This window comes from Callithrix jacchus, chromosome 15 (assembly GCF_049354715.1).
Source record: "Callithrix jacchus isolate 240 chromosome 15, calJac240_pri, whole genome shotgun sequence".
NCBI lineage: Eukaryota > Metazoa > Chordata > Mammalia > Primates > Cebidae > Callithrix > Callithrix jacchus.
In genome coordinates, this window is record NC_133516.1 from 81,246,360 (window position 1) to 81,263,122 (window position 16,763).

General features: G+C 38.0%; 1 protein-coding gene across 42 annotated transcripts in view; it reads left to right on the forward strand.

The window, feature by feature from the left end:
• The window catches only part of GOLGB1 (golgin B1), an 86,891-nt gene that overhangs the window by 1,067 nt on the left and 69,061 nt on the right, over window positions 1-16,763 (forward strand). For 27 of the 42 annotated variants that reach the window (XM_035274049.3, XM_078352020.1, XM_078352000.1 and 24 more), the window contains exons 2-4: window positions 13,280-13,365; window positions 14,213-14,365; window positions 14,888-15,040. In XM_035274049.3, coding sequence (XP_035129940.3) covers window positions 13,282-13,365; window positions 14,213-14,365; window positions 14,888-15,040 — 390 coding nt within the window. In that variant the 5' untranslated portion in view covers window positions 13,280-13,281. Of the gene's footprint in view, window positions 1-13,279; window positions 13,394-14,212; window positions 14,366-14,887; window positions 15,041-16,763 lie in introns of all 42 variants that reach the window. The other 15 variants (XM_078352013.1, XM_078352011.1, XM_078352015.1 and 12 more) reach the window with 1 other exon arrangement.

Here is a 16,763-nt window from a genome sequence, read left to right on the forward strand (position 1 = left end):
TTTAAAATCATAGATAAGTACTTTCACTTTTGGAGATAGTTGGAAGCTGTCCGAGTACTTAAAGGACCTTCTTACAGTGTATTAGCTGCAGGCAAGTGGAGAGCTCTTTACAGACGGGCGGGAGGCCTTTCCGAAAGCGTGAATTGATAAGATTTAGATGATCGGAATGGTTATGAAGGGACAAACTCAGGAAATATTCTATTGGAGAAATGGCAGGATTTGGTTTTGGAATAGATGCAGGAAAAAGTTGAAGAGCACTCAGAAGTTGCAGAAATTACATTGACTGCTTCATAGCTTTAACTTCTCATCCCTTGACCACAGAATGACCATTTAATGTTTTTCTCTTGACTGCATTAATTCTTTTTACTATCTCAGTAGTTTCCAAACATTTTAAATTGCACTCCCCATCAGTAAAACATTTTTGAGCATGCATCTCCCCAAATATCGTATGTTTAATTATGGATAGTATGTGACTACCACTGGAAATATGTTGTGTATAGTATGAAATATACAAAAGTAGAAACTTAATGACATTTTTAAAAAGCCTTGTCCACACCGTGGGACCTCCCAACCCAATTTGACGATCATGTAAAGGTGCTGCCTTGTTTTTCAAGAAGCCCATTGGCTTCTCTGGCATCCAGACTCTGGGATGCAGCCTTTCTTAAAAATAATCATCTTTAGAAGATTTTTTTTCAACCTTCTGCTTGAGGTGTATAGGCGCCCTTTCTTTTTCTCCCTTTGATTAATGGGTTAATTAAAAGGATGTTGATTTTATCTTTGTTTATAAAATGAATCATTCGTTAACTTCTCTAGGTTCACTACTATTAGGAACTGGTATTACATACCAGTCTGTGGTCAGAAACCATTATGTAAAAGGAGACTAGGCTCTATATTGCTACATTTTTAATTAACCTATTTTAAAATCAGCTACATGCTTTTGATAAAGGAAATTTAATAGAGAAGGATACAATGTAAAAAGAAAACTCTTTTTCATCTCTTATCTATTGATCTACCCATCTCCATTTTCCACTTCCCAGAAATTAAACATAATTAAACACCATAAACAATTTCTTGGTTATCCTTAAGAAATTTTATGATCATAATGAAGCACGTGTAAAATATATACTCCCTTCTGTCTCTCCCACAACTGGAATCCTAATGCTATTCTATACCTTTCTTTTGTTATTTAATACTGTATATTAGGCATTTTCAATATCCATGGGTATAAAACTACCTCATCCTTTTAGATAGTTACACAGCAGTCCTCTGTAAAAATATTAAGAATGTACTTAGCCTGTCCCCTACTGATGGACATTTAGATTTTCAGTCATTAGCCATCAAAACACTGCTGTTGTGAACATCCATGTATATTTATATATTCTAGAGCCTTTGTGCGAGCCTGTCTGTGATGTAAGCAATATGGAATTATTGGAGGCCATACTACTATAAATCATTTTAGTCTACGTACTGCTAAAAAAAAAAAGTACTTATCTAACTATTAACACAGTGCCTTTATACCCTCATCTTATTTTCAACCCCAGTGAAGAATATTGGGTAATTAGATTATTTAGAAAATAAAATATTTTTTGTGTATCTTCACCCACCAAGAAGCTTTGTTGAGCTATGTGACTGGGGAAATAATTTCCCTCTGCCTTAGTTTACTCATCTGAAAACTGGGAATATTGACAGTACTCCCTACTGCAGTTGTTTTAAGAATAAAGTGAGTTAGATCAGGTGTGGTGGCCCATGCCTGAATTCCCATCATTTTGGGAGGCTGAAGTGGGTGAATCACTTGAGGTCAGGAGTTCAAGACTAGCCTGGCCAATATAGTGAAATACCGGTCTCTACTAAAAATACAAAAAATTAGCCGGATGTGGTGGTGGCTGCCTGTAATATCAGCTACTTGGGAGGCTGAGGCAGGAGAATCACTTGAACCCGGAAGGCAGAGGTTGCAGTGAGCCGAGATTGCACTACTGCACTCCAGCCTGGGCAACAATAGTGAAATTCCATCTGAAAAAAAGAAAGAATAAAGTGAGTTACATAATGAGGATAAGTAAATTATGTATAAAGATTCTGGAGCATTGCTTGGCAGGTCATGCTGTGTATGTATGTTATAGCTACCACTTACTTTTTTTTTTTGAGACAGAGTCTCGCTTTGTTGCCAGGTGCCAGTGGCACAATCTTGGCTCACTGCAACCTCCGCCTCCCGGGTTCAAGCAATTCTGCCTCAGCCTCCTCTATAGCTGGGACTACAGGCACACGCCACCATGCCCAGCTAATTTTTGTATTTTTAGTAGAGACGGGGTTTCATCATGTTGGCCAGGATGGTCTCGATATCTTGACCTCGTGATCCACCCGCCTTGGCCTCCCAAAGTGCTGGGATTGCAGGCACGAGCTACCGTGCCCGGCCACCACTTACTTTTAAATTCAATTATTGAGCAACATTTAATTGCTACTATTGTATGTAAAAGCTGCTATTACATACAGTAATATGTATGTATATAAAAGCTACTACTTAATAGTATATATGTAAAAGCTACTATGTATGTAATAGTACCATTATATACAATAGTACAATACTACTATTGTATGTAATAGTAGCTTTTACATCATGAAAAATAGTTGTTCATTTTCTAATTGGAAAATTATGTCATAATATTGAATATGTTATTTCCAGCTGTATAGCACTACCTATTAGCCCCTCAATTAGGTTGAGAATCACTTTGATATTTAAGGAATTAAGGACAGCTACTGAGGCTTAACTAAATAGGCATGAACTAAGTTTGAGGGGTCACCTCAACTGAAACGTAACCACCTTCTCTGTGTTTCTGTGGGAAAATGTGATTTAAATTCCAAAGTAGATGATGCTTATGTGTATACACACAGGCATGCACTCAATGTCTTCAGTTATTTTGCTTATTTTCCTGTGCATGTTGTAATGTTTTCTGTGGCTAGGGACATGTCTTATATTTCTTTTTATATTTTTATAGTTCCTAGCATAATGCTCAACACCAGGTGGATGCTATAAGAATAATTGTTGATAACAGTGAAGACATGGAGAAAATAAAACTTACTTAATTCTAAGTGCCACTTCAACACGTATTGTAGGAACTGTTTTATTTGCCTTACTGCTGTTTTTTTGTTTGTTTGTTTGTTTTTGAGGTGGAGTTTCGCTCTTGTTACCCAGGCTGGAGTGCAGTGGCACAATCTCGGCTCACCTCAACCTCTGCCTCCTGGGTTCAAGTAATTCTCCTGCCTCAGCCTCCTGAGTAGCTGGGACTACAGGCGTGTGCACCCATGCCCAGCTAATTTTTGTATTTTTAGTAGAGATGGGGTTTTACCATGTTGACCAGGATGGTCTCGATCTCTTGACCTCATGATCCACCCACCTCGGCCTCCCAAAGTGCTGGGTTTATAGGCATGAGCCACCGTGCCTGGCCCGCCTTAGTGTTTTATAGAATCCTTGACCTTGGCATGAAGCTTTGCATATTATTCTTTTCCATAGTTGCTATTCATGATTTTGGTGCTTTATAAAATAATAACAAGAACATTGTTTGTCCAATAGTCATGTATTCCTTACATGAATTTATGACTATGATTAGGAATATTTCCCCTTTATTATTATTATTTTTTTGAGACAGAGTCTTGCTCTGTCACCAGGTGCCAGGCTGGAGTGCAGTGGCACGATCTCGGCTCACAGCAACCTCCGCCTCCCGGGTTCAAGCAATTCTCCTGCCTCAGCCTCCCGAGTAGCTGGTACTACAGGCGCACGCCACCATGCCCAGCTATATTTTTTTGTATTTTTAGTAGGGACGGGGTTTCACCTTGTTGACCAGGATAGTCTAGGTCTTTTGACCTCGTGATCCACCTGCCTCAGCCTCCCAAAGTGCTGGGATTATAAACGTGAGCCACCGCACCCGGACTCAGTCTTCATTTTAAGATGAGGAAACTGACACTCTAAAATGACTTACCCGATACGATGCAGCTTGTTATTGAGCCAGGACTGAAAACTCAGTTCCTTGGCTCCCAGTATGGTGCTCTTCCCCCTGCTTTCCTGTGGATCTCTGAGATTGTTGAATCAATCTATGAGAGACTCCTTTTATCTTGCCTGAAATGGTACATGTCTAACACTCTCCCAGATTTTTATCTCATTTAAATATTAGTCCTTCCTCTCTTAAAATGTACATATTTTAAAAAGATTATGTGAGAGGCCAGGCGTGGTGGCTCACGCCTGTAATCCCAGCATTTTGGGAGGCCAAGGCGGGTGGATCACGAGGTCAAGAGATCGAGACCATCCTGGTCAACATGGTGAAACCCTGTCTCTACTAACAATACAAAAAATTAGCTGGGCATGGTGGCGCGTGCCTGTAATCCCAGCTACTCGGGAGGCTGAGGCAGGAGAATTGCCTGAACCCAGGAGGCGGAGGTTGCAGTGAGCTGAGATTGCACCATTGCACTCCAGCCTGGGTAACAAGAGCGAAACTCCGTCTCAAAAAAAACAAAACAAAAGAGATTATGTGAGAAAAGTAATCTAGTTTTCCTTTAAATAGCTTTTTATTTTTTCTATTAATCTTATTAATCTTTTAAATTTAATTTTATTTATTTATTTTTTTTGAGACAAGGTCTTGTTTTTTTACCCAGGCTGGAGTGCAGTGGTGTGATCATAGCAGACTGCAGGGCTCAAGTGATCCTCCTGCCTCAGCCTCCCAAGTAGCTGGGACTACAGGCATGTGCCAATATGCCCAACTAATTAATTTTTTTCTTTTTTGGTAAAGACAGGGTTTCAGTATGTTGCTCAGGCTTGTCTTGAACTCTTGACCTCAAGCCATCCTCTCACTTAAGTGCTGGGATTACAGGCATGAGCCACCCTGCTTGGCTACTGTTTTATTACACATTTAGCTGAGGAGGCTTGAAATGTCTTAATTTTTGCGTGTCAGTTTTCCCTCTATAAAATGGGGGTGATGATAATACTTACCTTGCAGATTTTATTAAGATTAAAGAGTATATAAAGTGTCTGGTACACTCACTTTGCATTTAAATTAAATATTGCTCAATAATTGCTGCCATTAATATTATCATTATTATTCTGTGTTCATGTGTATGTGTTCTTTGTTTGCAATGATATTTAATGATATTCAGTTGAATGCTGGTGGGCACACTCCTTTCTAGGGAGGATCAATCAGAAACTCCTGTGCCAGTGGTAATCGGGGAGAGAGGAGGGCAAGTATAATTCTTAAAATATTTAGGATTTTAATTTTATATACATGGAAAATAAAAAATTATTTTCACAATTGAAATTATATACAGTAAGATTCATCACTATCTACGTAGCTATTGATGATATATAAAAGATTTATTCTAAGCCATACTACCTTATGGGGTAGGTGGGTGGGTGCACATGTGCTTGCATACACGTAATATTTACACATTTCTCTGAAGAGGGTATGGCTTTAAAATGGTTGAGAAACACTGTCACTGTGTTTAAAATTTCATTATTTTTTGGTGTATCCCTAAAGGGTGTCAACAGCAGGGCTATGATAGAGGTGGGGTTGGGGAATCTGAACTGCAAAGCGGCGGGTGAGTTAAGTATATATAGGTAAGGGCGTGTGACAAAGCCTGGGGTTAAGTCAAAAAACTTTCTTATAGGTATCTCTAAACATAATTGCTTAACTATTTGTTATTTAATTAAAATAAAACTTATTGTAAAATAAAATACAGATATAGAAAACCACATTCCAGAAATACTCAGCTTAATGAGTTATAAGGTGTCATAGGTACCAGGTCAGTATCTATAAGCCTGCTAGCCATCCCAGAAGCACTTCTATGTGGTCTTGGTCCTCTCCTTCCTTCCAAAAGTAATCACTTTCTTGTAGTTTCTTCTTAGTTTTATCACTTAAATGTGAATCTTGCCCTTTTAAAAAACTTGATTTTCTTTTAAGACTTTACATTGCGGAAAAAAAAGCAAAGCAAAACAAAACAAAACAAAACAGGAGTTGTAACTTTCCTCTCTGACAAAATAGACTTTAACAGTAACAGAGACTAAAAGAAACAAAGGACATTACATAATGGTAAAAGGATCAATGCGGGCCGGGCGCGGTGGCTCAAGCCTGTAATCCCAGCACTTTGGGAGGCCCAGGCAGGTGGATCACGAGGTCAAGAGATAGAGACCATCCTGGTCAACATGGTGAAACCCCTTCTCTACTAAAGATACAAAAAATTAGCTGGGCATGGTGGCGCGTGCCTGTAATCCCAGCTACCCAAGAGGCTGAGGCAGGAGAATTGCCTGAACCCAGGAGGCGGAGGTTGGGTGAGCCGAGATCGTGCCATTGCACTCCAGCCTGGGCAACAAGAGCGAAACTCCGTCTCAAAAAAAAAAAAAAAAGGATCAATGCAACAACACGACTCAATGATCATAAATATATATGGACCCAATATAGGAACATCCAGATATATAAGACAAGTTCTTAATGACTTATAAAGAGACTTGGAGTCCCGCACAATAATAGCGGGAGACTTTGACACCACATTGTTAATATTTGACGGGTCAACAAGATAGAAAATTAACAGGGACATCTATGATTTGAACTCAGACCTGGAACAAGTAAACTCAGTGAATAGTTATAGAATTCTTCACCCCAGGTCCACAGAACATACATTTTTCTCAGTATCATATTACACCTATTTTGAAAGGGACCACGTAATTGGAAGGAAATCACTCTTCAGCATTTGCATAGCATTTCACAAACTTAAATGAAATATTGGTTGGCTGTTTTTATTTTCTTCCCTTATTCCTTTCTGTCTCCGCTGTTAAGCACAATTATCAGCATAAAGGAGATTTTTTGATAACTATTTTTGGATTGCATTCCAGCCTGGGCAATAGAGCAAGACTCCTGTTCTCTCTTCCCCTTTCTCTTTCTTTCTTTAAAAAAAAATTATCCTCTTATTATTACAGAGTGATTTTATTTATCTTTTGGGACAGATTTTTTCCTAGAAGTCTATTTTGTCTGACATAAATATGGCCACTCTTACACTCTTTCAATTATTATTGGTATGGGTTTTTAAAATTTTTAATCATTAACCAATGTGTGCCTTTAAATCTAAAATAAGTAACTTGTGTGAAGCATACTGTTAATTTTAAAAATCTATTTAGACATTTTGTGAATCTTTTATTTCATTTTGTGCTTTAGTAACAGAATATCCTAGTGTTGGTATTTTATAACGAATAAAAGTTTACTTAGCTCACAATTTTAGATTATGAAAGTCCAAGAACATGTCATTGACATCTGATTAGAAACATATTTCCACATCATAAAATGACCAAAGGCATGAGGATGGCAAAAGGCATACACCAGAGGGGTTTTTTTGTTTTGTTTTGTTTTTTAAAAAAGACTTTACATTACAATTGCCTTTGACCTGTGTAGTTATCCACAGCCTAGGAATTGCACATTCTTTTTTTTTTTTTTTGAAATGGAGTTTCGCTCTTGTTACCCAGGCTGGAGTGCAATGGCGCGATCTCGGCTCACCACAACTTCCGCCTCCTGGGTTCAGGCAATTCTCCTGCCTCAGCCCCCTGAGTAGCTGGGATTACAGGCACGCGCCACCATGCCCAGCTAATTTTTTGTATTTTTAGTAGAGACGGGGTTTCACCATTTTGACCAGGATGGTCTCGATCTTTTGACCTCGTGATGCACCTGCCTCGGCCTCCCAAAGTGCTGGGATTACAGGCTTGAGCCACTGCGCCCGGCCGAAATTGCACATTCTTAGAGCAGTTTGGCATTTTCTTCTATCTTCTGCATTTCTTGCAAATTGGCACAGGATGGGAGGCTTCATCAGGCTGAGATTACATCCCTTGGCAGGGCTATAGTTGGTGCTGTGTTCTTTTATCAGGAAGTTCGTAATGTCTGGTTTTTGTCTTTTTATTATCAGCCACTGATGCTCAATGTCTGGATCCATGAATTCAGTAGTGTTTGTAAAATATTAGAATTAATATTCCAATTCTACTATTTTGTTTTCACTTATTAGGTTAGAACCATTTTATGAGATGCATTCCCTCATCTATTTTTTGTTTCCTCAGTAGTAAAGTTCAAATAGGAGAGGCATGATAAATCCTTAGGTTTACTTAGTTTTCAAGAAAATAGGTTTAGATGGTGACTAGTGTATTATTATTATGAAATCATAGACTTAAATATTTTTATTTAAGTGGGTTTCAGTGTGTTGTAGTTTTTGTTTGTATATATTTAAATTATCCTTTTAGCCAATGGGAACCTGTGTCCTTTGAAAGCTTCCTTGCTATCTTGTATGACAAGATGTTTCAGGCTCATTTTTATATTTTCACTTTAGAACTGGAATTAACTATTTCTCTAAGAAAACTTCCTTTTTAAAACTTTTTTAAAAATAGGAAATAGTATTTCAAGACCCCAATCTAGGCACTAAAGATATTCATTGCTTCTCAGTTTGTCATTACTTTTAAGCCTTTTCAGTGGACAGAACTAGGAAAATATATGAACAAGTATAAAATACTGAATTGTCATTTCACATTGATACTTCCTTCAAAGATCAGTTTGTATTTGGGGGTTCTTAATTTCTTCTGTACTACATCTGTGTCTTCTTTTCATAACTGAAAATACAGAATTCGTATATCCACAGTTACTCATGTGCTTTAATTCTACATTTCACAGATAGTAGTCTAGGAGTAATGATACTAATACCACCACAACCACTTTTAGTTGAGATTCGGTATGTTCAGGGTGGTATGGCCATAGACAACAACCATTTTTAATTATTGAAAACTGTTTAAAAATAGCTTTTATTTTTTGCATTACTATTTGCATTCTCCTTGTTTTCCATGGTTGTCCTATATATTGTCAGAGCATGTCATCATTACATACTATGCTGTCTCTTCCCCAGTTTTTACTTAGTCTTAATTCTGTTAGTAACCGTATATTGAATGCTCACCACTAGTTCTTATAATGATGTTTCTTTAGTCTCAAGTTTTGCCTCTGATAAATTATTTAGGAAGGGCTTAAGGGGATATTCATATTTCCTTGCTTGTTCATAATATTTTGTCTGTGTTTTCTATATCTGAAGGTTGTGTTTGCCAGAAATAGAATCCTTGGCTCACTTTTTCTTTTCTTGAATGTCTTAAATTTGTAGCTCTTTTTTTTTTTCTGGCAAAAACATCGCTGTTGAAAATTCTAATGTTTTATTTTCTTTCTCTCACTAGTCATATGATCTTTTAGCCTAAATCCTAAAGGATTTATTTAGAAGTCCAGTAATTTTACTACAGTATGTTGTTGGTAATTCTGAGTTGACATTCTAAGGTACATTGTGGGCTCTTTCAAGATGTAGTTTCAAATCTTTTTTTTTTTTTTTTGAGACGGAGTTTCGCTCTTGTTACCCAGGCTGGAGTGCAATGGCGCCATCTCGGCTCACCGCAACCTCTGCCTCCTGGTTTCAGGCAATTCTCCTGCCTCAGCCTCCTGAGTAGCTGGGATTACAGGCACGCGCCACCATGCCCAGCTAATTTTTTTATTTTTAGTAGAGATGGGGTTTCACCATGTTGACCAGGATGGTCTTGATCTCTTGACCTCGTGATCCACCCGCCTCGGCCTCCCAAAGTGCTGGGATTACAGGCTTGAGCCACCTCACCCGGCCCTCAAATCTTTTTAAAAAAAATTTCAAATAAGTATTCTTGAATTATGGTTTTTTCATGTTTGTGCTGTTTCTTTGCTTTGCTTTTCTTCTTCAGGGAATCCTATTCATATTACTTATCTTCAACATTTATCACTTTCTCACAAATCCTATTTAACTGATAATTTCTTAAATTAAAAAAAAATAAACAAATTATTAGGAATTATTTCAGATCACTACAGAAACTTTACTACAGAAATTTTGCAAAGATAGTACAGAAGTCAGGTGTATCCTTTGCTTAGTATTCCCTAAGATTAACATGTTGCATTAACAGTGTACAAAATTAAGAAACCAGCGTTACTAATTACTATTAACTGAGCTCCAGACATTGTTCACATTTCATTAGTTTCTCTATTAATGTCCATTTTCTGCTTCGGGATCCAATCCAGGATATCATGTTGCATTTAGTTTCTTTCTTTTTCTTTTGTTTTTTAAATATGAAGACAGTTGTAGAGTCACATGTAGTTGTAAGAAATAATAAAGAGGGCTGGGCATGGTGGCTCACGCTTGTAATCCTAGCACTTTGGGAGGCCAAGGTGGGTGGATCACCTGAAGTCAGGAGTTCAAGACCAGCCTAGCCATCATGGTGAAACCCCATCTTAAAAAAAAAAAAAAAAGAAAAAGAAAAGAAATAATACAGAGATCTCTTATATACTTTGTTGTTTCCCCCAATGGTAACATTTTGCAAAACTAATTCATGGTATCACAATTAGGATATTGACATTGATGTATTCCCCAGTTTTACTTGTATATTCATTTACGTATGTATTATTAAGTTCTGTAGTATTATATCACCTGTGTAGCTTCCTGTATCCACTGCCACATTCAAGATATTGAACAGTTCCAATACCACAAGGATCCCTTGTATTGCCTTGTTATGACCACAGCCACTTCCCACCCCAACCCTTCTCTAAACACTGGCAACCACTAACCTTCCCTCCATTTCTAAAATTTTATCATTTCTTTTTTTTTTTGAGACAGAGTTTCGCTCTTGTTACCTAGGCTGGAGTGCAATGGCACAATCTCGGCTCACCGCAACCTCCACCTCCTGGGTTCAGGCAATTCTCCTGCCTCAGCCTCCCAAGTAGTTGGGATTACAGGCACATGCCACCTTTTAGTAGAGACGGGGTCTCACCATGTTGACCAGGATTTTTCGTAGAGACGGGGTTTCACCATGTTGACCAGGATGGTCTCAATCTCTTGACCTCGTGATCCACCTGCCTCAGCCTCCCAAAGTGCTGGGATTACAGGCTTGAGCCACCACGCCTGGCCAAATTTTGTCATTTCAAACATGTTATAGAAGTATGGAATTGTATAGTATGTAATCTTTTGGGATTGGCTTTGTTTCATTCAGTGTAGTTTTCCGGAGATTCATCTAAGTTGTTGGGTCTGTCAGTAGTTTGAGAAGTATTCCATGGGATGTATATACCATTTTGTTTAACCATTTCCTTGTATATCAGTTTGTTTATTAATAGAAATAAAGCTGCTATGAATGTTTGTGTACAGATTTTTGTGTGAACTTAAGTTGTCATTTCTCTAGGATAAATGCTGAGGAGTGGAATTGAGGGTCATAAGGTAGTTGCATGTCTGGTTTTTAGTTCATTTCTTTTTGATTTTTAAAATTATCCTTTGTTTTAATTTTGTTCTTTTTAACAATATGGTTTGTTATATTTACCCATTTTTCTGTTTCTTCTAGTTTCATCTTCATTTCCAAAATGATATTTTAAATTTTCCAGTCACTTCTTGTTTCCACTTTATGTCCGAGTTTTTCTATTTCTGATGTTTATTTTTTCACATCTTATGTCATTTTTAATGCTTTTTAATTCCTTTAGTACATTTAGGCTGTTGTAGTTTTGAACTGTTTTTATGAGCATGGCTCTCTGAAATACTTCCATTTTCTCTCAGGATGTTATCATGATCATTTTCCTCTTTCTTCTAGTAATGCTATATCTGAATTGTGATACTTTTCAGTTGCTTTTTTTTGTTTTTAGAGACAGGGTGACAGGGTCTCACTCTGTCATCCAAGCTGGAGTTGTAGGGGTGTGATTATGGCTCACTGCAGCCTCCACCTCTTGGGTTCAATGAATCTTCCTGACTCAGCCTCATGAATAGCTGGGCCTACATGAATGTGCCACCATGCCTGGCTAATTAAAAAAAAATCACAGAGATGGGATCTTCCTCTATTGCTCAGGCTGGTCTTGAACTGCTAGGCTCAAGTGATTCTCCCACCTCATCCTCCCAAAATGCTAGGATTACAGGATGAGTCAGCACGCCCAGCCTCAGTAGTTTATTTATTTATTTTTTTTGAGATGGAGTTTCGCTCTTGTTACCCAGGCTGGAGTGCAATGGCGCGATCTCAGCTCACCGCAACCTCTGCCTCCTGGGTTCAGGCAATTCTCCTGCCTCAGCCTCCTGAGTAGCTGGGATTATAGGCACGCACCTGCCCAGCTAATTTTTTGTATTGTTAGTAGAGACGGGGTTTTACCATGTTGACCAGGATGGTCTCGGTCTCTTGACCTCGTGATCCACCCGCCTCGGCCTCCCAAAGTGAATTTCTATCCTTTTTTAATATATGCATTTAATGCTGTACATTTTGGACAATGTTTATATTTAAATTTTAGCAAAACCATGTGGTTTATCAAGAAATCTTTCTGAAAGAATGGGGTTCATGGGGCACACAAAAAGAAAAATGTTGCAGGATCATGGAGTTTATTTGAACAAGTGGGAGAGAATAACAGTCTGGCAGAGGAAGAAAAAAAATAAGAAATTCATGTTTGGGACTGTGCCTATAGTCTCAGCTACTCAGAAGGCTGAGGTGGGAGGATCACTTGAGCCCAGGAAGCAGAGGTTGCAGTGAGCTGAGATTGTGCCCCTGTACTCCAGCCTGCATGATAGAGGAAGATGCTGTCAAAAAAATAGAAAAAAGATAAAAGAAATTCATGTTTGTCAGTGAAACTACTATGAAAGAAGGACATTAAAGATAAAAATCACCTTTAAGATCCCGGGATCTTTGGGAGGCCGAGGCAGGTGGATCACGAGGTAAAGAGATCGAGACCATCCTGGTCAACATGGTGAAAACCCATCTCTACTAATACAAAAAATTAGCTGGGCACAGTGGTGCATGCTTGTAATCCCAGCTACTCAGGAGGCTGAGGCAGGAGAATTGCCTGAACCCAGGAGGTGGAGGTTGCAGTGAGCAGAGATCGCGCCATTGCACTCCAGCGTGGGTAACAAGAACGAAACTCCGTCTCAAAAAAAAAAATTACCTTTAAGGTGTATTTAACAATTATGTATTTGTATTTAACACTGTACTAATGTTTAGCAATTAGGTACCTGTGTTTTATTTTAGAAATCATGTTAGTGATGGTGATAACCTCTGTATAATTGCCACTGAAAAGAACAGTGTGTGAGTACACTATAAGTACTCAAATGCCTTTTGAAGACATCCTTGTGCTGCAGACTGTGTCAAATACAAATCACCTGTACGGTTTTCTTTTTTCATTCACGGATGATATGGTTACCAACATAGGAAAAGCCTATGTTCATTTTGCTGTTTCTTAGGTTTTTCTTCCCCCTTGTTTTCCTACAGAAATGCTGAGCCGATTATCAGGATTAGCAAATGTTGTTTTGCATGAATTATCAGGAGATGACACTGATCAGAATCCCTTAGACCCTGTGAGTAGCTCTGTTCTGATTTAAACTGGTAAGACATATGTTCTGTGTTCTTCTAAGGAAAATAATTTAAGATAGAAGGCTGTGAGAAGGCTTCTGGTGCTAGGTGAAGCGAGGATTAATAAAAATATTGAAATTTTATAAGTGATCCTTCTCTTGTAAGTTTTTAGCTTAAAAGCCACAGTAGTGGGAAACAAGTCCTGGATACAATTTGAAAAGCTTTCTCATTTGTCTCCCTGGGCCTTGTTTAGTGCCAAATTTTTAAAGTCCTTTCTTCTCATTCTTGGCTATTCCTGTTCCACAGGAAAGGTCTAAGTGGCAAATGGGGGAACTAGAACGACTTTTGGGTTTCAAAATATCTGTTTGCTTTTATAATTTATTTACCACTTATAGTTTGTATTATATTTTCTTTTTAAGATGACACAAATTGGCACTATGTATTATATTTTCTGAAGGCCACATAAGGAATTTTTAAAAGTCCTTAGTTTTCTGAAAAGACAAGAAGTAATGCTTAGTGGTTAAGAGAGTTTTATTTAACTACTCTCTTTGTTTTAAATTTTGGCCTTTACCCTTACTGGTTTATGATCTTTGCTTCCCTTTATTTTTCTCTTTGGTAAAATCAGGATAATAATAACTTAAATGAAATAATGTTTGTAAAATGCTTGCCATTTATAAAACACTTAATACATTGTAATGGCTATGATAATGATTTTTATTGGATCAGAGTTAGATTCGTAAGTTAACAAGAATATGAATTGGGTAAAACATAAAAAGTTGGAATGAAGAAACTCCTGTTGGGAAACTAATAATGTTTTCCTGGTGCACTGGCAACTTCTTGTCTAAATATTAGGAATTACACCAAGAATCTGACATGGAATTTAGTAATACTACACAAGAAGATGTTCAGGAGCGCCTGGCTTATGCAGAGCAATTGGTGGTGGAGCTAAAAGATATTATTAGACAGAAGGATGTTCAACTGCAGCAGAAAGATGAAGCTCTACAGGTACTATTGTTTTTATCCTTTCTTGTGGAGTGTTTGATAAAGGATAGATGATACACTACTCACTTTGTTTTTGTCTTCACTCAGATTATTAGAGAATCTGATTATTTCCCTACTACTGTATCCTTAGGCCTAGAAAATAACTTTTGGGCTGGGCATGGTAGTGTACACCTGTTATCTCAGCACTTGGGGAAGCTGAGATGGGAGGATTGCTTGAGGCCAGGAGTTTGAGATCAGCCCAGGCAACATAGTGAGACCCTGTCTCCACAAAAAAATAATTTAAAAAATTAGCTGGGCATGGTGGTAGGCAACTATAGTCCCAGTTATTCTGGAGGCTGAAATAGGAGGATCACTTGAGCCCAGGAGTTTGAGGCTGAAGTGAGTTGTGATTGTGCCACTGCACTCCAGCCCTGATGACAGAGAGACCCTGTCTCTAAAAGTAATAATAACAAAATTAACTTTTGGTATGTGGTAGATAAGAGGTGAATAAACATTTATTCATTTGCCGTCATTGTTCTTGGGCAGGAAGAAAGAAAAGCTGCTGATAACAAAATTAAAAAGCTAAAACTTCATGCCAAAGCCAAACTAACTTCTTTGAATAAACACATAGAAGAAATGAAGGCACAAGGAGGGACTGTTCTGCCTACAGAACCTCAGTCAGAGGAGCAACTTTCCAAGGTATGGTAACTGGCTATAGTATATATTTCCTAAGTTGAAAAAACCTACCAACAGAGCAGATTTTCACCAACCACAAACTTTTGGGATGCTAAAATGACACAACACTAAGTCATGTTTTTTCATTTTGTTTTGTTTTTTCTTATTAAGCGTATACTTCAGCTGGATTGTAGCCATACACAGGGAGAATGAAAGGCCTACAGAAAACATGGACATGAAATGCCAGTTGTGACTAGACTTTGAGGGAATCAAAAAAGGCTAACAGGAAGAAATAAGTACTGAAGTGAGGCATTTAAAGAGGAGAGAAACATACCTTTTGGAGGAGTTTCATCATTGATCAGAAGATTAAATTAGATTATCTCTGAGGTTTCTTCCAGCTCTGAAAGTTTTTAATTCAATGACTTAACACAGAATATTCTGTGTCCTCATATAGTTACATAGTGGTGGATTAATGCTTCACGCATGTGGACTGAATTACCTTGGAGTCTCTAAAATGGAGACTCTCTAGGTTTATTACAGCAACCAACAAAACAGTTTAAGATTGGAGATAAAGAGGAAGAGTAAGGAAAGTACTATGCTGTGAGGAATATTGTCCCAATGCTCATATTTTCATTTTCTTTCCTCTGTGGTTAAACTCCACATACCCACATTCAGTCAGCTATTTAGGGAATAAGAAACCAGTTCTTTGGGAGGCCAAGGTGGGTGGATCAGTAGGTCAAGAGATTGAGACCATCCTGGTCAACATGGTGAAACCCCGTCTCTACTAAAAATACAAAACTTAGCTGGGCATGGTGGCGCAGCCTATAGTCCCAGCTACTCGGGAGGCCGAGGTAGGAGAATTGCTTGAACCCAGGAGGCGGAGGTTGCAGTGAGCCGAGATCGCGCCATTGCACTCCAGCCTGGGTAATAAGAGCGAAACTCCATCTCAAAAAAAAAAAAATGAAAAAAAAAAAAGAAAGAAACTTCAGTTTTGTGGATAATTTGGTACAGCTTATATGGAGGCAGGCATATCACATGCATACTGTAGTTACAGAGTGAACCTAGACTTCACCCTATGTAAGAAATATTTTTATCCTTAGTTTTTGGGAAATGAGATTTTAATCAATTTTCTAGGCACAACCCTTGGGGTCGCTAGTTAGTGACCCAGTTCCTGCTTTGTCTTTTCTCTCAGGGGCTAATGCTCAGAGGACATTACTTTTTTTGAATTAATAACCTTATTTAACTTCTCAAAGCTTATTTTAAAATCTTCTTTCAATCTTCTCAAATTATTTCATCTTGATCCTTCTTTTCCTTTCAGTTTTTCCTCTATCAGTTCTGCTCCTCTGACTGCAATAGCACCAGCCTCTCTCCTCATATTGCTTTGTTCCCTCGAGCTTCTAGCCAGCTATGATGTCAGATTTTTAAATAATCCATTTTATACTCTATTTTTAAATTTTTTAGTTCTGAGACCTTAAACAAATCAGTGCCTTAGAGCTCATTTTCTTCCTCTGTTAAAGAAATGATTTCTAAGTTTCAGCAATCAGTTATAGCAACCCTTTAACTATTATATACTTAATACAGAGATAGGTATTCTGTGGAAAGTAGTTGCAGAAAGGTCAGCAGTCTTCAGGTGCTTGACTATTATGTGAAAATAAAAAAGTATTCTTTGTAGTTCCAGTAGGCATAAATAGCTTTGTTTGGGGGGTTGGGGGGAGTAAATTTAATAGAGAGGCAGAATCTCAGTCTA